The sequence below is a fragment of the Microcebus murinus genome, chromosome 14 (genome assembly GCF_040939455.1).
Source record: "Microcebus murinus isolate Inina chromosome 14, M.murinus_Inina_mat1.0, whole genome shotgun sequence".
Lineage (NCBI taxonomy): Eukaryota > Metazoa > Chordata > Mammalia > Primates > Cheirogaleidae > Microcebus > Microcebus murinus.
Genome location: NC_134117.1, coordinates 32,658,375 through 32,678,060, shown reverse-complemented (window position 1 = coordinate 32,678,060; position 19,686 = coordinate 32,658,375). Strand labels below are relative to the sequence as shown.

Genomic DNA, 19,686 nt, shown 5'->3' with positions numbered 1-19,686 from the left:
AACAAAATAAGGACTCCAGAGAAAATTGAAGTTTCTGACACCTCCACCTACAGCAGACATTAAATACAGCCATACAAATAAAGTTCTATTTACTTCAGTTCCTACTTCTCAATATATCACGTCTTGTTTTCAACAACAACAAAAAAAAATTGCATGACATGCTAAGGCAAGAAAAGACAACCAGAAGAGACAAAGCAAGCATTAGTAACAGATTTAAATATGGCAAAGATTTTGGCATTATCAGAGGAGATATATAACTATTATTAATAAGCTAGGGGCTCTAATGGAAAAAGTGGACAGTAAGCAAGAACAGAAGGATAATGTAAAAAGAGATTGAAAATCTAAGAACCAATAGGAAATGCTAAAAGTCAAAAACGTTGTAACAGAAATGAGAAATACTTTTGATGGACTTACCAGTAGACTGGACATGGCTGAGGAAAGAATCCATGAGCTTGAAGATAAAGCAATAGAAACCTCCCAAACTGAAACACAATGAGAAAAAAATAATGGAAAGGACACAACCATATCTAAGAACTGTAGGGCAATTACAAAAGGCATAACATGCATTATGGAAATATCAGAAGGAGAATAAAGAAGAAGAAATAAGTAATGATGACTGAAAATTTACTAAAATTAACATCAGACACCGAACCACATATCTCTGTCATAAGGTACCAACACTATACATGAAGTGTTATTTGAAAGTGAGCTTAGATTAGTGAAAATGTAAACTGCCAATCCTTGGGACACCACTAAAAATATTTTAAAAACAAGTATAATTGATAGTTTAAGAGTGGAGTGAAAATAGAATTTTATAATATGCTCAATTAAATCCAGAGAAGGCAGAAAAGGGAAGATTTAAAAGGAAAGAATGAAAGTACCAAATAGAAATTAACTATAAATATGGTAGATATTAATCCAACTATATCAATCACTTTAAATTTGAATGGACTAAATACACTACTTAAAAGGCAGAAACTGAGATGGTAGGTAAGAAAAAAATAAAACCCAACTATATGTTAAAAACAACAAGAAACCCACTTTAAATATAAAGACACAGATTAAAGGGAGAGAATCACCGCACACACATTAGCCTTTAAGATGGCTACTATTAAAAAAAAATCAAAAAATACCAAGTGTTGGCAAAGGTGTGGAGAAATTGAAATCCTTTTGCACAGCTCTTAGGAATGTAAAATTGTGTAGCCATTGTGGAAAACAGTATGGCCGTCGCTCTAAAAAATAGAATTGCCATATGATCCAGCAATTCCACTTCTGGATATATATCCAAAAGAAAGCAGGGTCACAAAAATACTTGTATACCCTGTTTATAGCATTATTCACAATAGCTAACAGATGGAAACAACCCAAATGTTCATCAACAGATGAATGAATAAACAAACTGTATATACGTACAATGGAATATGATTTGGCTTTTTAAAAAGGAAATCCTGACACATGCTACAACATGGATGAATCCTTAGGACATTATGCTAATAACATGGATATTAAAATAAGCCAGTCATAAAAAGACAAATACTGTATGATTCCACCTACATGAGGTTTCTGGAGTAGTCAAATTCATAGAAACAGAATGAATAATAGAATGGTGGTTGCTGGTGTATAGAGGGGAAGGAAAACAGAGTTATTGCTCAATGGATACAGGGTTTCAGTTTTGCAAGATGAAAAAGTTTTACAGACCAATTGCAGGACAATGTGAATATGTTTAACGTTCCTGAACTGTATGCTTAGAAATGGTAAGACAGTAAATTTGATGTTTTTTACTTCAATTAAAAATTAAAATTAAAAAATAAAGGGATGGAGAAAGATATACCATGTTAACATAAAGCAGAAGAAAGCTGCAATAGCTGTATTAATTTCAGCCAAGGCAGAATTCATAACAAGAAAATTATTCGGGGTAACGAGGGGCATTATATAATATTAGCGGGGCCAATTCTCCATGAAGACAACAATTCTTAATGTGTATGCACCTAATGACAGATCGTCTCAATACGTGAGGCAAAAACTGACAAAGCTAAACTGTAGTGAGAGGCTTCAACACACATCTGTCAGTAATTAACAGATCTAACAGGCAGAAAATCCATAAGAATTTAGCTGAACAACACCCAACAGAATAAACATACTTCTCAAGGTGACATGGAACATTGACCAAGATAGACCATACGCTGGGCCATGATATACATCTCAACAAACTTAAAATGATAGAAATCATACAAAGTGTGACACAAAGATACAAGATCTGTGTTCTCAGATCACAAAGGGATTAAACTAGAAATCATTTAATACAAAGATAGCTGGAAAATTCCGAGATATTTGGAGATTAAACACATTTATAAATAACATATGGGTCAAAGAAGAAATCTCAAGAGAAATTTTAAAATATTTTGAGGAAATGAAAGTACAACAATTTGTGGGATGTAGTAAAAGCAGCAACTCAGAGAAATTTATAGTTGTTTTTTGTGGGGTTTGGGGGGGTATTTTTTGAGACAAGGTTTTACTCTCTCACGCTGGCTAGAGTGCAGTGGCATCATCATAGCTCACTGCAACCTCCAACTCCTGGACTCAAGCAATCCTCCTGCCTCAGCCTCTCTAGTAGCTGGGACTACAGGGATGCGCTACCATGCCCGGCTAATTATTCTATTTTTCATAGAGACAGGATCTCACTCTTGCTCAGACTGGTCTCAAACTCCTGAGACCTCCCGACTTGTCCTCCCAGAGTGCTAGGATTACAGATGTGAGCCACCATGCCAGCCAAATTTATAACACTGAATGCAAATATTACTAATGAAGTTATAAAAATCAAAAGCCTAAACTTCCACTTTGGAAAGCTAGAGAAAGAGTAACATAAAACTAATAAAAACAGGAGAAAAATTAGAGCAAAAATCAATGATATTGAAAACAGGAAAATGATGGAGAATATCAATGAAACCAAAAGTAGACTCTTTGAAAAGATCAGTAAAATTGATAAACCTCTAACCAGACTAACAAAAAAAGAGAGAGAGCGAGACAGAGAAGACACTAATTACTCATAAAGAGAGGGCATCACTACTGATCCCATGGGCATTAAAAAGATAATAAAGGAATATTAATAACTATGCGCCCACAAATTTGATAACTTGTATGAAACAGATCAATTCTTTGAAAGGCACAATTTATTAAAACTCACACAGGGAGAAATAGATAATCTGAATAGGGAGATTGAATCAATAACAAGTTTCCAAAATAGAAAGCTTCAGCCCCAGATGTTTTCACTGATGAATTCTACCAAACACCTACAGAAAAAGGATGCCAATTCTCCACAATCTCTTCCAGAATATAGAAGCAGGAGGAACACTTCCTCTACCCAGTGTGTGACGACAGCAACCCCTTCCGCAACTCATGGTTTCACTTTCCTCTGTTTCAGTTGCCCACGGGAAACTCTGGTCTAAAAATATTAAATGGAAAATTCCAGAAATTAACAATTTGTAAGCTTTAAACTGGATTCTGAGTAGCGTGAGGAAATCTCATGCTGTCCCGCTCCACTCCACCTGGGCCGCAAAGCATCCCCCTGTCCAGTGTATCCATGCTGTATACCAGGGGTCCTCACACTTTTTAAACAGCGGGCCACTTCACTGTCCCTCAGACCGTTGGAGGGCCGGACTACAGTTTAAAAAAAACTATGAACAAATTCCTATGCACACTGCACATATCTTATTTTGAAGTAAAAAAACAAACGGGCAAAAAAACACCTGCATGTGGCCCGGGGGCCGTAGTTTGAGGATACCTGCTGTATACACTTCCCACCCATGAATCATCAACATCGTCTGCTCCTGACATCCAACCACTGACATCATCGTGGCTTGGTGATCAAGGATTACCCGAAGCAGATGATCCTCCTTCTGATGTACCATCACAAGGTCAACCATAGCCTAACACCATGTCACAGTGCCTGCGGCATTCGTCTCGCTTCATCTAATCATGTAGGCATTTTATATCATCACAAGAAGAAGGGCGAGTACAGGACAATGAGGTATTTTGAGAGAGAGAGAGACCACATTCACATAACTTTTATTACAGTATATTGTTGTAATTATTCTATTAGTTATTATTAATCTCTTCCTGTGCCTAACTTGTAAATTAAACTTTATCACAGGCATGTATGTATAGGAAAAACATAGCATGTGTAGGATTCAGTAGTATCTACAGTTTCAGATATCCTCTGGGTGGACTGGAACGTATCCTCCACAGATAAGGAGGGGACTACTATACTACTATGAACCAGATAAAGACATTACAAGAAAAAAAAAAAAAAAACTATGGACAATTATCTCTTGTGAATATAAATGCAAAAATCCTCAACAAAATAGCAAATTAAATCCAAAAATGTATACAAAGAATATATATACCATGACCAGGTGGGATTTATCCCAGATATGCAAGGCTGGTTCAACATTCAAAAATTAATCACTATAAGGAGCAAAGGCAATTCGGTGGAGAAAAGATGGTCTTTTCAACAAATGGTGCCAGACATCCACATGCAAAAGAAAAAAAAAAGGGATCTAGATACAGACACAAACACATTCCTTATAACTTTCACAAAAACTAACTCAAAGTCTATTGGACACAGACCTAAATGTAAAACACAAAACTATTAACTTCTAGAAGGTAAAATAGGAAAAAATCTAGATGACCTAGGGTTTGGTGATGACTTTTAGATACATCAAAGGCACCACCCATGAAAAAACTGATGGGTTGAACTTCATGAAAATTAAAAACATCTGTGAAAGATATTGTCACAAGAGTAAGACAAGCCACAAACTGGGAAAAAATATCTGCAAGATACATAAAAGACATATATCCAAAATTTACAAAAAACTCTTAAAACCCAACCATAAGAAAACTATTAACTCAATTAAAAAACGAGCAAAAGATCTGAACAAGACACCAAATAGAGAGGCAGGTGGCAAATTAGCATATGAAAAGATGATCTGCACCATGTATCATTAGGGAATGGCAAATTAGAACAACCAGTTAACAGTAAACACCTCTTAGAATGGTGAAAAAAATGCAAAACACTGATAATACCAAATGCTGTGAAAGATGTAGAACAGGAACCCATTGCTGGTAGAAATGCAAAATGGTACAGCCACTTTGGAAGACAGTTTGGCTGTTTCCTACAAACCTATATGTAGCCTTACCATACAATCCAGCCATCAGGCTCATAGAAGCTTATAACCCGAATGAATTGAAAGCATGTGTCCACACAAAAACCTGCACATGGATATTCACAGCAGCTTTATTAATGATTGCCCCAAACAGGAAGCAACCAAGATGTCCTTCAGCAGGTAAATGAATTAAAGAGAAAAAAAAAAAAAAAAAAAAACCCTGGTGCATCCATATAATGGAATATTATTCAGTGATAAAAAGAAATGAGCTATGAAGCCAGGAAAGGACATGGAGAAACCCTAAGTGCATATTGTTGAGTGACAGAGCCAGTTTTAAAAGGCTACATATTGTATGATTCTGACCATATGACATTTTGGAAAAAACTCAAACTATAGAGACTAAAAAGATTGGTACAGGGGAGAGAGAAGAAACGAATAATGAGAGCCCATGAGATTTTTTAGGGCAGTTAAATTCTTCTGTATTTCTTGACATTGCTATTCCAACAATATTGGACCATTTGAAACAAACTGACAGGGTAAAGAAGCTGGATAGATGGTTCCACATGAATTAAATGAGCATCAGAAGAGAAATTGTCTTGAAGCTTGCCTTTCTTTGCTGTCATGACATACTATAATGGTAGTTACATGAAAATATCCATTTGTAAAAACTCAAAAATGTACAGCACCAATAGTGGCCCCTAATGTAAACTATGTACTTTAGTTAGTAATAATGTATCAATATAATTACTCAGTTGTTATAAATGTACCACACTAATGCAAGAAGACGTTAATAACAAGGGAAACTGGGGGGGATGTTGAGAGGCTATGTGGGAACTCTGTGCTATCTTATCAGTTTTCTAACTATCTGAGCAATTTAAAAGTATTTTCTAAAATAATGTGATTGAAAAATAGCCACATGATAAAAATCAATTTAGAAAATGAGCAAAAATAGAGACATTTCACTGAAGAGGATATACAATGGCAAATATACACATGAAGAAATGTTCAACATTACTGGCCATTAAAGAAATTAAAACAACAATGGAGTATTACTACACACCTATCAGAATGGCTAAACTAAAAAGTAGTGACAATATAAAATACTAGAAAGGATTCAGAAAAACAGAATCATTTGTATTTTGGTGGATAAGAAATAGTACACCTACTCTAGAAAAGTTTTATACTTAAAAAAATAAATGTGAAACTACCATATGATCCTGAAATTGCCTTCCTGGGCATTTATCCCAGAGAAAATGAAGACATGTTCACACAACCTGTACATGAAGGTTCATAGCAGCTTTGTTATTAGCCCCAAACTAGAAACAATCTACATGTCCTTCAGCAAGTAAATGGTTAAACAAACTGGTGCCTCCATACCATGGAATACTACTTGGCAATAAAAAAAGTTTAAACTAGACCGGGCGCGGTGGCTCACGCCTGTAATCCTAGCAATCTGGGAGGCCGAGGTGGGCCGATTGCTCAAGATCAGGAGTTCGAAACCAACCTGAGCAAGAGCGAGACCCCATCTCTACTAAAAAATAGAAAGAAATCGGCCAACTAAAAATATGTAGGAAAAAATTAGCCGTGCATGGTGGCGCATGCCTGTAGTCCCAGCTACTTGGGAGGCTGAGGCAGGAGGATCACTTGAGCCCAGGAGTTTGAGGTTGCTGTGAGCTAGGCTGACGCCATGGCACTCACTCTAGCCTGGGCAACAAAGTGAGACTCTGTCTCAAAAAAAAAAAAAATTGTTTAACATATTGATCCAAATACTGAGATCAACCTACAGAGAATTAGGCTGAACAAAGCCAGTCCCTAAAAGGTTATATATTAATGTGTGTCCACTTATATAATATTCTTGAAATAATGAAGTTATAGGACAGAAGAACAGATGAGTGGTTGCCATGGGTTAAAGGGGGTGGGAATGGGAGGTAAGTGGTCGTGACTACGAAAGGGCAACGTGAGTGCTCCTTGGGGTGCTGGAAATGGTCTGCATCTTGACTTTATCCATGTCTCACTGTCCCACAGTATTGCATTTGTGGATCTACTATAGTTTATCCCTTCTAATACTGCTGGGCATTTGGATAGCTTCCATTTGGGGGCTGTATGAATAATGCAGCTGTGATCATTCCTGGACATGTCTTATGAACATACTCCGTATTCCTGGTGGGCCTACACCTCTAAGTGAAAAGGCTGCATCACAGGATATATACATGTTCAGCTTTTGTAAGAGCTTTCCAAAATAGGTGTGCCATGCTATGGTTAGAGTGTCTCCCCCAAAATTCCATGTGCTGGGAACTTACTCTCCAATGCAATGGTGTTGGAAGAGGGAGCCTAATAAGAGGCGATCATGTCAGGAGGGCAGAGCCCTCAAGAATGGATTAATGTTATCTCAACACTGGGTTGTTATAAACAGAGTTTGGCCTCTGGTTTCTCTCCGTCTCACATGCTTGCTGGCCCTTCTGCCATGTTATGACACAACAAGAAGCCTCCGCCAGATCCCAGCACATCTCTTGGACTTTTCAGCCTCCAGAACTTTAAGAAATAAATTTCTTTATACATTATCCCTTCTCGGGTATTCTGTTACAGCAACTGAAAACAGACTAAGACATGCCACTTACGCTTCTTCCAGTACTTATCTAAATCTTCCCTAACGTGGCATTTTCAGTCTTTTAAATTTTAGTCACTCTAGTGGGTATGTATTGGAATTGCATTTTGGTTTTAATGATGAGTAACAAAATTGAGCAAAAGGCCCTTGTCTTTTGAAGAGAGACCAGGTGCACAAAAACAACTCCTTACTTTAGGGACCAAGACTTGCCATGGGACTGTTTCCCACATTTACAACAAAATGAATTTTGTTTAGGCCTGCACTGAAGGTGACAAGTTGGAATGTTTCCCTTAAACTTAATAGCTGAGCCCAAACCATCTTAACCAAAGGTTTGACCAGTAACAGCAAAGAGGACAATGACGGGACCCGGGCTGACCCTTGGGGGCCAGAATGACATGTTGAGATGAGTGCACATGCAGTTATGGCAGAGCCCTCTTAATCTAAACACAAACAATGCCAACACTCGATTTTATTCCCTTCATACTATTACTATGTAATGAGATAGAATAAAGAGAGCTTTTCAGTTATCTGTTTCAGTGAATAGCAACGCTTCAGGCATTTCTCTGTGGGGACCCACTTGGACCCCCAGAGTTGATATGAAGATTTTAAACGGAAGATGTTTGAGATTCAATAGATGCAAAAATAAGCCTTTTCAGAGCTTCCTTTATCTAACTAAATGCAGGCACTTCTGAGACTGAGGCTGCCATAAATCCCGTCTGTGGGAGCCTTACTGGAAGGTAGATGGAGCCCATTGGCACCTGCACAAACATCATCACAAACTATCTCCTGAAACTCATTTGTCTTTCCTAAAGAAATCACCTGATCTTCCCATGGAAGCCTGTTTCTCCCCGTCCCTTTCCCTTATTAAGTTATGTGTATAAAACCCTGATCTCTAGTTATGGAGGGAACCACTTCCTCTGTGCACTCCATATATGTATGGATAAACTTTGTCTTTTTTACTGTTAACCTTTTTTGGTTAATTTGCAGACCAGCCCATCACTAAACCTAAGTTGGGAAGGAAAGAGTTTTTCCTCCCAACAATCCTTTGACTAGCATTAGGACCCTTCAATTTGGGCTCCCCTCCCCTCCCCTTAATAACCTATTTAGTAGGACTGCATAATTCTAGAATCATATTTGATTTAAAATATATGACTAATTTGGGAGTGCTCATGTGAATAGCGTTTCCCTACACATGCATGTGCCAAGGTGAAATACCGCCAAGTCTCAGTTTTAAAAGGTGAATGTCCATCAGCGTTTGCGGTGATGAATTTTCCTTTCCGGACAGTACCTTAGACAACCTCTGGTCTTCTCAACAGTCAGGGCCTGTCCTGCACATCGGCTCAATCAGCAGGTGTTTGGTATCTAGCAAGGGCCAGCTTCAAACCTCACGCACAGGAACGCCAAGACTCCCAGTCAATGCTCGCCCCTGGAAACAAGCTGCTAGTCACAGGGCACCACTCACTTGCCCACTCCCCCTTCATGCCAAGAGTTGGGACATCAGAACTTTTTTATTTATTTTTTTCTGGAGACAGAGTCTCACTTTGTTGCCCAGGCTAGAGTGAGTGCCGTGGCGTCAGCCTGGCTCACAGAGACCTCAAACTCCTGGGCTCAAGCAATTCTGCTGCCTCAACCTCCCCAGTAGCTGGGACTAAAGGCATGTGCCACCATGCCCAGCTAATTTTTTTTCTATGTATATTAGTTGGCCAATTAATTTCTTTTCTATTTATAGTAGAGACAGGGTCTCGCTCTTGCTGGTTTCGAACTCCTGACCTTGAGCAATCTGCCCGCCTCGGCCTCCCAGAGTGCTGGGATTACAGGCGTGAGCCAGCACACCAGGCCAGACATCCGAACCTTTTTATCTATCCTGTAATATTCTGAAATAATTTTTTTTTAAGGGAGCCTTTTTATCAGGGGATAAATGTGGGCTCCGAGTCAGACGTCTGAAAACAGGATTCCATTTGTAGCTTAATATATTATTACTTTTTTATATATAAAGTCAGACTATTAAAAGGGGCTTGAAACATATTTCTCTCCCCATTTGCGGTGGAGGGACCAAAAGGGACTCAGAGCTCCAAATGTTAAATATCCCAGCGGCACAGTGAGCTCAAACTCACTGCCCAGCTACCTGCAGGGGTCTGGGACGCTCTGCTGGCTGCAGGTGGGGCCTGTGCTAAGTTAGCCGCGTCCAGGGCGGCGCCCGCGCACGTGCGGGCGTGGGGGCGCTGCGCGGCCCTTCAGGCCAGGTGGGCGCAGCCCGCCCGCCCGCGGGGAGCTTACCTGCGTGGCTGCGACGAGGAGCGGATGGGCCACCACGACAGGCCAGGGCCAGAGTCGCGGGGAGAGGGACAGAACTTGGGACCGGGATTTGGGTAGCAGCTGCAGCACGGGGTGCAGTTTGGGAGATGGGGGTAGGGAGGGCTGGAGGGAGCGTGAGTCGAGACCTGGCGGCCCGGCTTCGCTGTCCCCGTCGGACGCCCCCAGCCAGCCGACCCCATCGCCTGGCGGGGCGGCCCTGCCCCGTTCGCGATTCGGAGGAGGACCCGACTCCCGCTCGGGCCGCTGCCGTCGCTGCCCCAAAGGCCCCCTTGGCCACCCAGGGAAGTGCTGGCAGCCCGAGGCGCCGGCGCATTTGTTGTCTATCTCGGGGGTGATGGGCAGGGAGTTTAAGAATGAATACCTGCGCCCAGACCCCACCTGAGACCAATTCAATCAATCTGGGGGGCGGGGGTGTGTGTGGAACGCTGGCATAGGCTTCTTCTGGAAGGTTCTCCAGGGGATTCATATGTATGTGCAGCCCCTTGTGATCTGTTTTCTAAAAGGATTAGAAAGTACCTAGGAGGGTGCTTCCAGCACGTCCAAAATCGATACGGGATTTTATACTAAAGACTCATTTTTTGAAAAAATCGGAGAGCCTAGTGTAAAAGATAAAACGATAAAAAGTAAGTATACTTACTTTTCCATTGACATTCTTGGTTACGATTGGTTATGAGAGTTGGTTTCATGTGGCAAGTGCTGGCATGAAAAAACCCAATTCCACCTCTAAAACCCCTTGGAAACACATTCACATGTGTCAACAATAAAATACTTGTGTGTCTTAAACGAGTATTACTTGTGACAGGGAAAAGGTGAATTTTGCTGTGATTTGCTGTAAAGGGAGATGTGTCCAAAAAACAAAAACAGCTCATCAGACAAATCAAAGTGTGCCAATGTTCCCACATGCAAACCATACACTCGAAGCTGTTCCTTACTTAGCAAATGCAAAGGATGACAAGTGTCAGTACTTCATACAACTAGATTTAATAAGTTATTACAGAAAAAAAAAATGAAGTCCAAACTACAAAGTTTAAGCAGTTGTAAGCAGTAGCTGCATTGAGCTCCGTGTTCAGTCACAGTACTGTAGTTCCATACAAGCAATATTAGTCCAAGCCCCAGAGGCAGAAGCTGAGTAAGGGTTACTAGCAAAAAACAATCTAAGAGAACAGGTAATAAAAGATACAATACATTTAAAATTAGTTGTTAGTTGAAAAACAAATACAGAGATCTTAGCTGTGAACACTCTAAAAGTTATGTCCATTATTTAGACAGCAAAAATACAAATACCTAATACTTTATACCCCAACAGAACTATACCCAGGAAAGAAAAAGAGAAGTTATCCTGTTTTAGCACCCAAGTTTTCTACTTGTTGCAATTAACTTTGTTGTCATACAAATTTAAACGTCCCCGAATCATATATCCACTTCTTGACCCATTTTGGGGTATAGAGTAAAGTCAACAGCATTTAATTATAAAATACTCTGTGGTAAGATGGAACACTATTGCAGCTGAGATAGAGAAGTTTGGTTATTATAAAGGAAAAAAAACCAAAGAAATGTTAGCTGACATACCATACAAACTAGTGAAAAGGCAACAGTCCATTCAAATAAATCACTTTTAACAAAGGTACTTTTTTTCACTAATCTGTGACTAATCTTTCACTCAAACCTTGCAAAGTAGAGATGTCACAATACTCAAATATTTAGGTAGGAGCTTTACCCAGTTAAATGCCATTTTGTTGCTAATATAATAGATAAAATGAAAACTAGCAGTTATTTGCTAATTGCATAAATGCAGTACGTTCTGCATTAGCCCATGCCTCACTAACAAGCTATAAAACACAAGATATAGGCAGAAATCTAAGCATAATCTTTATACCACTAAGCAAGAATTTTCCAATTTCTTTTCTTCTGTTCCTAATCATTTATTTGTAGTTAATGTAAAATTCCAACCAGTAGTACCCAATTTGAGTTAAAATTTTACATCACAACTTGATCTAATCTATATATTATTTACAAAACTGAATACATAGAGCATACCCAAGAGCCGAATCTGGACACGCGTTTCTCCGAGTTATTGATTAACCTCACCTCCGTGGCAACGGAACCGGAAGAGGCCATCAACGACTAGTAGAAACACATCATCTGTCTAGAGCAAGTCATTGGCTGTTCTGTTTACGCAACACCAGTTTTGCAGTTGTATGATTTTTTGTTTTAATTTTAGGTGCCATTGCAATGACACGCTGCCTTAACAGCACAGCTTCCAGGTGAGGAGGGTGTTGGAAAAAAAGGAGGGCAGACAGATCATGCACGGAGTTGCCACAAGAAAAGGCAAACAAGGGCACCGTAACAGGGAGCAGGCAGGGGTGTGGAGGAAGATGCAGCCCGACACTTACACAGTGTCCATATACAGTGGTGACATCCCAGTGTGCTTCTTCCACAGTGCTGCCAACCGAGCCCTACCGGTTGGCAACACAGGTGAGACACTGTAGCTCCAGTCTCCACAACACAGAAGGTGGTGTCCTCTTAGCAAACTCCTTTGACTCAGAGACCTCACCACTGTAAATGCACATCAAAGATTCAGCCTGGGAGAAAGGCATCGTCTCACACACACGGACAGCAGTTGGTGGCAGATTCTCACACACACACACAGGACATAATGAAGAGTTAGAGGGGGAAAGCAATGAAACATTCTGTTGACCTGGCCAGGTTTTAAACCCGGGGGTATTTCAGTAGGAGTGACTTCATTATCAGGGCCACAGATTTGGCTGCACCTGGTGTTGTATAAATCCACTGTGACATCCCTAGAGAGCTGTACTGTGACATCCCTAGTCTTACACTAAACCACTGTAATAAAGGAAAAGGCTTGTCAGAATCTCACATGTTCTGCTCATTCTGTCATTTTATTACCCAATTATCCATTACATTTCCAATCATTTTACATAACCAACCATTTTCATCGTTGTCACACTATTGTAAACCACATCAGCAAGTTAATACATAAAGCTTTGCATTTCAAAAAACTAGACACTTTAGTAACAATATTACAAAGGTTTTAGCTTCAAAAATAACTGAAATGAAAAAAATAAACTTTTAAAGAATTAGCATCATAAAATTAATTTATTCCAATAAAAATACAAAATAATATTATGACATTGACCAGATATGAAAGTCCCTCCCAGAAACAACTCTATTAATGATTGAGAAAGCACTCCTTAAAGAAAATACGAAATAAAATGAAAAATATGTAAATATGTTTAATTTTTTTCTTAGCAAAAAATCTTTCTAAAAATAACAATGAAAATTTGTCTCAGTACAAAGGCTACATTACTATTGAAAAAATACCAGCATGAAGAAAAGGTACATATTTGACAGTAGAAAAATGATTTCAGTGAATCACAATGTCTAAAGTTTGCAATGAAAATAAATCTGCAATAAAGATTTATGCCTTTTTTCTTTTCTTTTTTTTTCTATTTTTTATACAAACAGTACAAACAGTATTGCACATAACAACAAATAGTCGAGGTTAGGTTATAGCCTTCAAAAAATCGACTAGTTCAAGTGTCACATCAAGGAAAGGCCACAACAGGACCTGTGTTACCCAGGGGCTTCCCAGTCAAGTTGCAGGTCAGAACACATCTGTGTTTTAAAAAATAATTTCTTTTGAAGGACCCTCTCTTTTAATATAACATTAACAACTTGGGGGCACATTTATTTACAAAACAAAAGGGAACATGTTATAATTTAATAAACTAAAAAAGTTCTCTTTAAAAAAATACAAACAGAAGAACTCTTTCACAATCCTGGTCAGTCGTGCACAATCAACGCTTGATTATAAATATACAAATTAAGGGAAAGTAGTTTCCACCATCTATTCACAACTTTCAGCACCAAATGGAGTTTGTTTTTTGTAACCTATTCTTCATGACAATGTTTTGTTTTTTTTTTGCCTTCACTCTAGCTTTATGCTGTACAACCTTCCAGCTTTTTAAAAAAATCTCAGTGTTATTTTAGTACATGAAAGAGGGGTGCTTCTTCAAAAAGTTTTGCTTCTTTCACATAATTAGGTAGATTTCTGTAGGTTAGATATGATCTTTAATATTATAGTTATAAAGCTCTAACTTCTTCATTTTCAAAAAACACAAATAAGCATGAAAAAAATAAAGTTACCCATCTGTTAAATCATTTTCTTGCAGAATTAAATTAATATATATTTTTCTGAATAAACTTACTTAGAAAATATCATTTTCTTTCCTATATTTCAAAATTGAGGTATTGCAAAAGATCATGTCAGTCAGAAAGCATGCCTTTTTCCTTAAAAACGAAAAAAAAAATCTTCAGCCAACTTTTGAAAACTGTCTAGAATACAAAAAGTAGTAGTGCATAACAAAATTTCTTGTACAGATGAAAAAAACCCACAAACATAGAAAAAAACAAACAAAACCACACCTGGGCTGGAAAAAAGCAATTATTACCAAAAAGCCCAGAGGTAATCTCAAAAGGGGAAGATTCTAATAAGCATTTTTAATCCAGTAAAAAACTATTTTCCTTTATGAAAACAAACTATAGTTTGAGAGCCAGTAATTGCAACTAAACATGGGAGAAAAAACAAAACAAAAACAAGCAATACTAACTTAAGACAGTACAAGGACATCACAGCACATAAAACACAGCGACTTAAATCTATTCTGCAGTGTCATATCCAGTCAGATTGTCCCCAGAATTCCAAAATATAGGAAGAAGATTAAAAAAAGATTTACATAGTCTCACAATCATTGTGTGTGTTTATATATTACTATCTGCAGCCCAAGAGTGAATGCTAAAAAAATGTCCATGGTAGTACTAGCAGGTCTTAATTCTATTCAAGCTTTACAGGATAAATCCAGGGAATTAAGTAGTAAATTTCTCACCCAGACAACCAACTCTGCCCAGGCCATCTTATTTTGTACAGACATTTCTTTAGCATCACCATTACACAACTTTCTTAAAAATGTGCCTAGTTTGTCAATCTGACAACTTATCTCTATATACTGTATATATTCTTAGTGTTTGTAAGCTAAGATGAGCTCTTTGGTTTTCTGGACAAGGTCTGAAGCTATGTAAAATGGTGCAAGCACTAGGAGATTGTAACTAAGAGCTCATGTGTTAGTTAATAATATACCAGTTATGAACTGTCAAGTTCGTTAATGTCTGACACAGAGGCTTTAAACAGTTAAATTTGATCACAGTTAGACATAATCACTTTACTATATAAAATAAATTGCACAATATATAACAGAGCACCGCAAAGTACTTCATCTACCATCCACAAATTTGCTTTAAGAATATCCTACACCTAGGTTTTCTATTGTTGTAATATAGGTCATTCTGTTATGGGCTCTTCCTATTCAGAAGCATTCCATTTATTGAGGCATGCCTTCCTCCGGTCAATTACCAACTCTTTGAATGAAAAAAATCTTTTTTAAAAAAATGAGTATTTTATAGCTTATATAGATTCTTAATTTGTGCATTGTGGGAAGGTTTTATACTAGACATTGGATATAAAATTTATTGCATGCAGCAACCTGATTAAGTAAACATGCAGTCAGAAATAGTGACCTTCCGTTGAAGCTTTCTGAAGTCTACTCTGATCTCCTTTCGGCAGTTGACTCTATCCCTAAATCACAAAAGTGTGTTGTTGGGTTTCTGTGTTTTTTTTTTAATTGATACCTTAGCCTGAATAGAGTATTATGGTATTAATAATACCATTTTAATAGCAGCAAAAGCTATTGCAGCATAAATTTACATAACACTAAAAGATCTAACCAAAATCCTCAGCAAAACAAAAATCAAACATGAAAGAAAAATAAAGATCCAGCTTATGAGGTATCCTTACAAGTCAAAATAGAGAGCAACTAAAGGCTTATTTTCATTAAGGGTTATCCTTACTCTAAATGACCCCAACTAATGATTGCTGAATTGTTGTGAAGTTTTTGCTACATCTGCCACCTACTCACGAGTATTACCTTTGGTAAGTCTTGTCCTAGGGGCAACTCTCTAAGTTTCTGAAAATAAGTGCATGCTCCAGTTCAAACACAATCAGAACAACAACAACACAACAACAAACAAAAGAATCACAGACATCAACCTGATGGCCGCTGATGAGAATGGCAGTCTACGTACTGTCACGAGTGACAAATCAGTTGTAAAAAATTAAGGTACCAAGCAGACAAAGGTGTGAATCAAAGTGCAAATCAGTACCGTTATACACTCTGCAATTCTGCATTATACTGGACACTGAGTTCAGTAATATGACTGTAAATAATAATAATAATAATAATAAAAAGACCCATTTCTTCTTTAAAAATCGAGAACGAATGCACAGATTTCCAGAACACTGTAAGCCCTGAGGCAGTGCCCTCTCTTTTCCCTCCTTGTTATCTACTCCAGTACTTGTGGCTGGGTCGGCCCTGGGCTCAGCTCCAGCGGAACGGGACGTGACGAGGGCGGTCGCCTCCCTCCTTCACCAGCGGTTTGTGAAACTCCCGCCCAGCACGGGAATGTATGCTTGCCCAGCAGTATTCGCAGTAATACTGCAGACAGGTGACGTTGGCACAGAAGAACGGGGCAAACTTCCCACCACAGCGTGTGCCCTGGCATTCATCACACATCTGATCATCCAGCACATATGGCTTCACTTCAACCTGGACCCAGGGAGGAAAGACAGGGAAAAAAGGTTTAGCAAAGCTTCCTCATATTTCCCACTTCTGAGTGTTTATAGCACAGCTTAATGATATGCCTCAACTGGACATTGATTTGAACGCTGCTAATATTGGTAGCTGAGAGTATGGGCTTTGGAATAAGCCCCTTGATTTACTAGTTCTGTGATATTAGGCAAATTCTTAACCTCTCTCTGTGCCTCTGTTTGCTCTACCTGTATATTTGTAAAATGAGTATATACATTCATACACATATGTTCACACATCACACACACACACACACACACACACACACAGCCGTATAATCTGTGAATGGGTAGAACAGCCTCTCCATCAAAGAGTGCTGGTGAGGGTAAGAAAGGTGGCGCATGTGCAAGCCCAGAGCTGCATGCTAGAGGCTGGGCACTATCTGGTAATGCAGGACAAAGAAGAGCATTTCAGAGACAGGAACCAGCAGGGACAATGGCCTGTGAGCAGGAAAAAGCAGGCCACACACTTGGGGGATGGTCTGGCTGGAGCCGGGCCTGAGGGGAAGAGGTACACTGAGACTGGGAAGACGGGCTGAAGGGAGATGTTCCTGGGAGGCTCTGGGCTTCAGGGTTTAAATACTAACACCCCGGTACTGGATACCACGCACTGGAGGGGAAGGGGGGAGACTACTGAGATGTTAAGATGCTATTATAATAATTGAGGCTTTTTTTTTTGAGACAGAGTCTCGCTCTGTTGCCCGGGCTAGAGTGAGTGCCGTGGCATCAGCCTAGCTCACAGCAACCTCAAACTCCTGGGCTCAAGCAATCCTGCTGCCTCAGCCTCCCGAGTAGCTGGGACTACAGGCACGCGCCACCATGCCCGGCTAATTTTTTCTATATATATTAGTTGGCCAATTAATTTCTTTCTATTTTTTTTAGTAGAGACGGGGGTCTTGCTCTTGCTCAGGCTGGTTTCCAACTCCTGACCTTGAGCGATCCACCTGACTTGGCCTCCCAGAGTGCTAGGATTATAGGTGTGAGCCACCACGCCCGGCCTACTTGAGGCTTTTTTATTTTGTGGACTTTATTGCCTTAATCTGCCCCTAAGACTGAAAGTTTCCATAGAGCACTTTTCATCATGCCCTTTAGGGAGTATTCTAAAATTAGATAAAGCAAAGCTGTATGATACAAAAATCAAAAGTAGAGAAGAAAAAAACATACCACAGTTTTCCCCCACATCCCTTTCCTAGAACCTCAGAAAAGAAACATCATTAATCTTAAGCCTGTGATCAGGTGCCTGCCTACGCCTTCCCTGACCTCCAGAGCCATCTGGGGAAGAGCAACCCCTGAAGCTGTGGAGACAAGGACGTGTGGCTTTTTGAGAGGGTCCAGCAGGGCACAAGTCAGGGTACACTGGGGCGGGGGAAGGGCAGCAGGGTGGAAAGCGGGGTGAGCGGGAAGGATGGGACTAGACTCTATGCTTTTCTGGTTTTTCCCTTTCTGAAGGCTCCTTTGCTAGTCTCTAGAGATTTACCTCTAGCCATGAGCTCTAGTCCACAGGCCCATTTGCCAGTGGATATTTCTACTTGGAAGACCTACCTGACAAGGCTCGTACCAGCTCTTGGTTCCCCAGGGGAAAAATGTCTTTACTCCAGCTTTCCTGTCCCTTCCTCCTATTTTTCCCTCTTCGATCTCATAGCTTAGTGTGAGGGCTTCAGGAAAAAAACCATGTTACATTCAACTCTGCATCATAATTAAAACTGCAGTGGCTCTGGAGTAAATCTGCTTGGGTTCAAATCTAGGCCACATTAGTAGCTGTGCAAACTTAGGCAAGTTTCTCAGCCTCTCTCAGCCTGTTTCCTTATTTGCACAATGGCGGAAAGAAGAGTTCCTATTTTACAGGGTTCTTATGTAGAGTAAGTGACTCAAACCACAAAAAACAGTGCCTGGCATTTCACAAGCACTAAGCAGAACTATTATTCCTCTTGCTTCCTCTCTAGTACAGCCCATCACGAGTCATACCTAGATGCACTCGGTGCCACTGGCCTCTACGCCGGTCACCAAGCTCCAGGCCTTCCCTGATTCAATTCCCCTACATACATGTTGATATTTCAATAATCTTCCACAACGTGCAGTGGTCAAAAGCCACTGATTCTCCACTGCCTATAGGACTGAGTCCATCTGCCTTAGTAAAACAGGGAATTCCCTCTCTCCTATAACTCAAACAGAAGCCCGGGCCTTCATGATTTGCCCAATCTCCCTTCCAATATCTCCCCTACTCAAACTCTAACAGCTCTCTGTTTTTACTTGCACTTCCCTCTCACTTTAAATGCCCTTCCTACTAGCCCACTCAAACATTTCACATACCCAAAGAGGCCCAGTCTTTCTTTTCTTTTTCTTTCCTTACATAAAATTAATAATTTTAAAGTGAACAATCTAGTGGCATTTAATATAGTCACAATGTGTACAACCACTGCCTCTAGTTTCAAAACACTTTCATCACCTCAAAAGGAGACCCTGTACCCACTAAGCAGTTACCCCATCACCCCAACTTCCTGGCCCCTGGCAACAAACAACCTGCTTTCTATCTCTGTGGATTTACCTATTCTGGATATTTCATATAAATGGAATCATATAATATGAGACCTTCTATGTTCAGCTTCCGTCACTTATTACAATGTTTTGAGGTTCATCCACATTGCAGTATGCGGCAGTATTTTGTTACTATTTATGCCTAAATAGTATTTCATTATATATGAAAAATTCATTATATATGAATATATATAATGAAATATATTTCATTATATATGAAATAAATATATGTGTGTACATATATACACACACACACACTACATTCCATTTATCCACTTATCTGTTGATGAATATTTGGGTTGTTTCCACATTTTGGCTTTCATGAATGGGGCTGCTATGAACATACA

The 19,686-nt window shown here is 39.5% G+C and overlaps 1 protein-coding gene across 6 annotated transcripts in view; it reads right to left on the bottom strand.

Annotated features, from left to right (window-relative positions):
* Positions 1-12,964: 12,964 nt before the first annotated feature.
* The window catches only part of CPEB3 (cytoplasmic polyadenylation element binding protein 3), a 199,148-nt gene continuing 192,426 nt past the window's right edge, over positions 12,965-19,686 (bottom strand). For all 6 annotated transcript variants that reach the window (XM_012765822.2, XM_012765869.2, XM_012765878.2 and 3 more), the window contains one exon: positions 12,965-16,763. In XM_012765822.2, the coding sequence (XP_012621276.1) occupies positions 16,536-16,763 (228 nt within the window). In that variant the 3' untranslated portion in view covers positions 12,965-16,535. The remainder of the gene's footprint in view (positions 16,764-19,686) is intronic.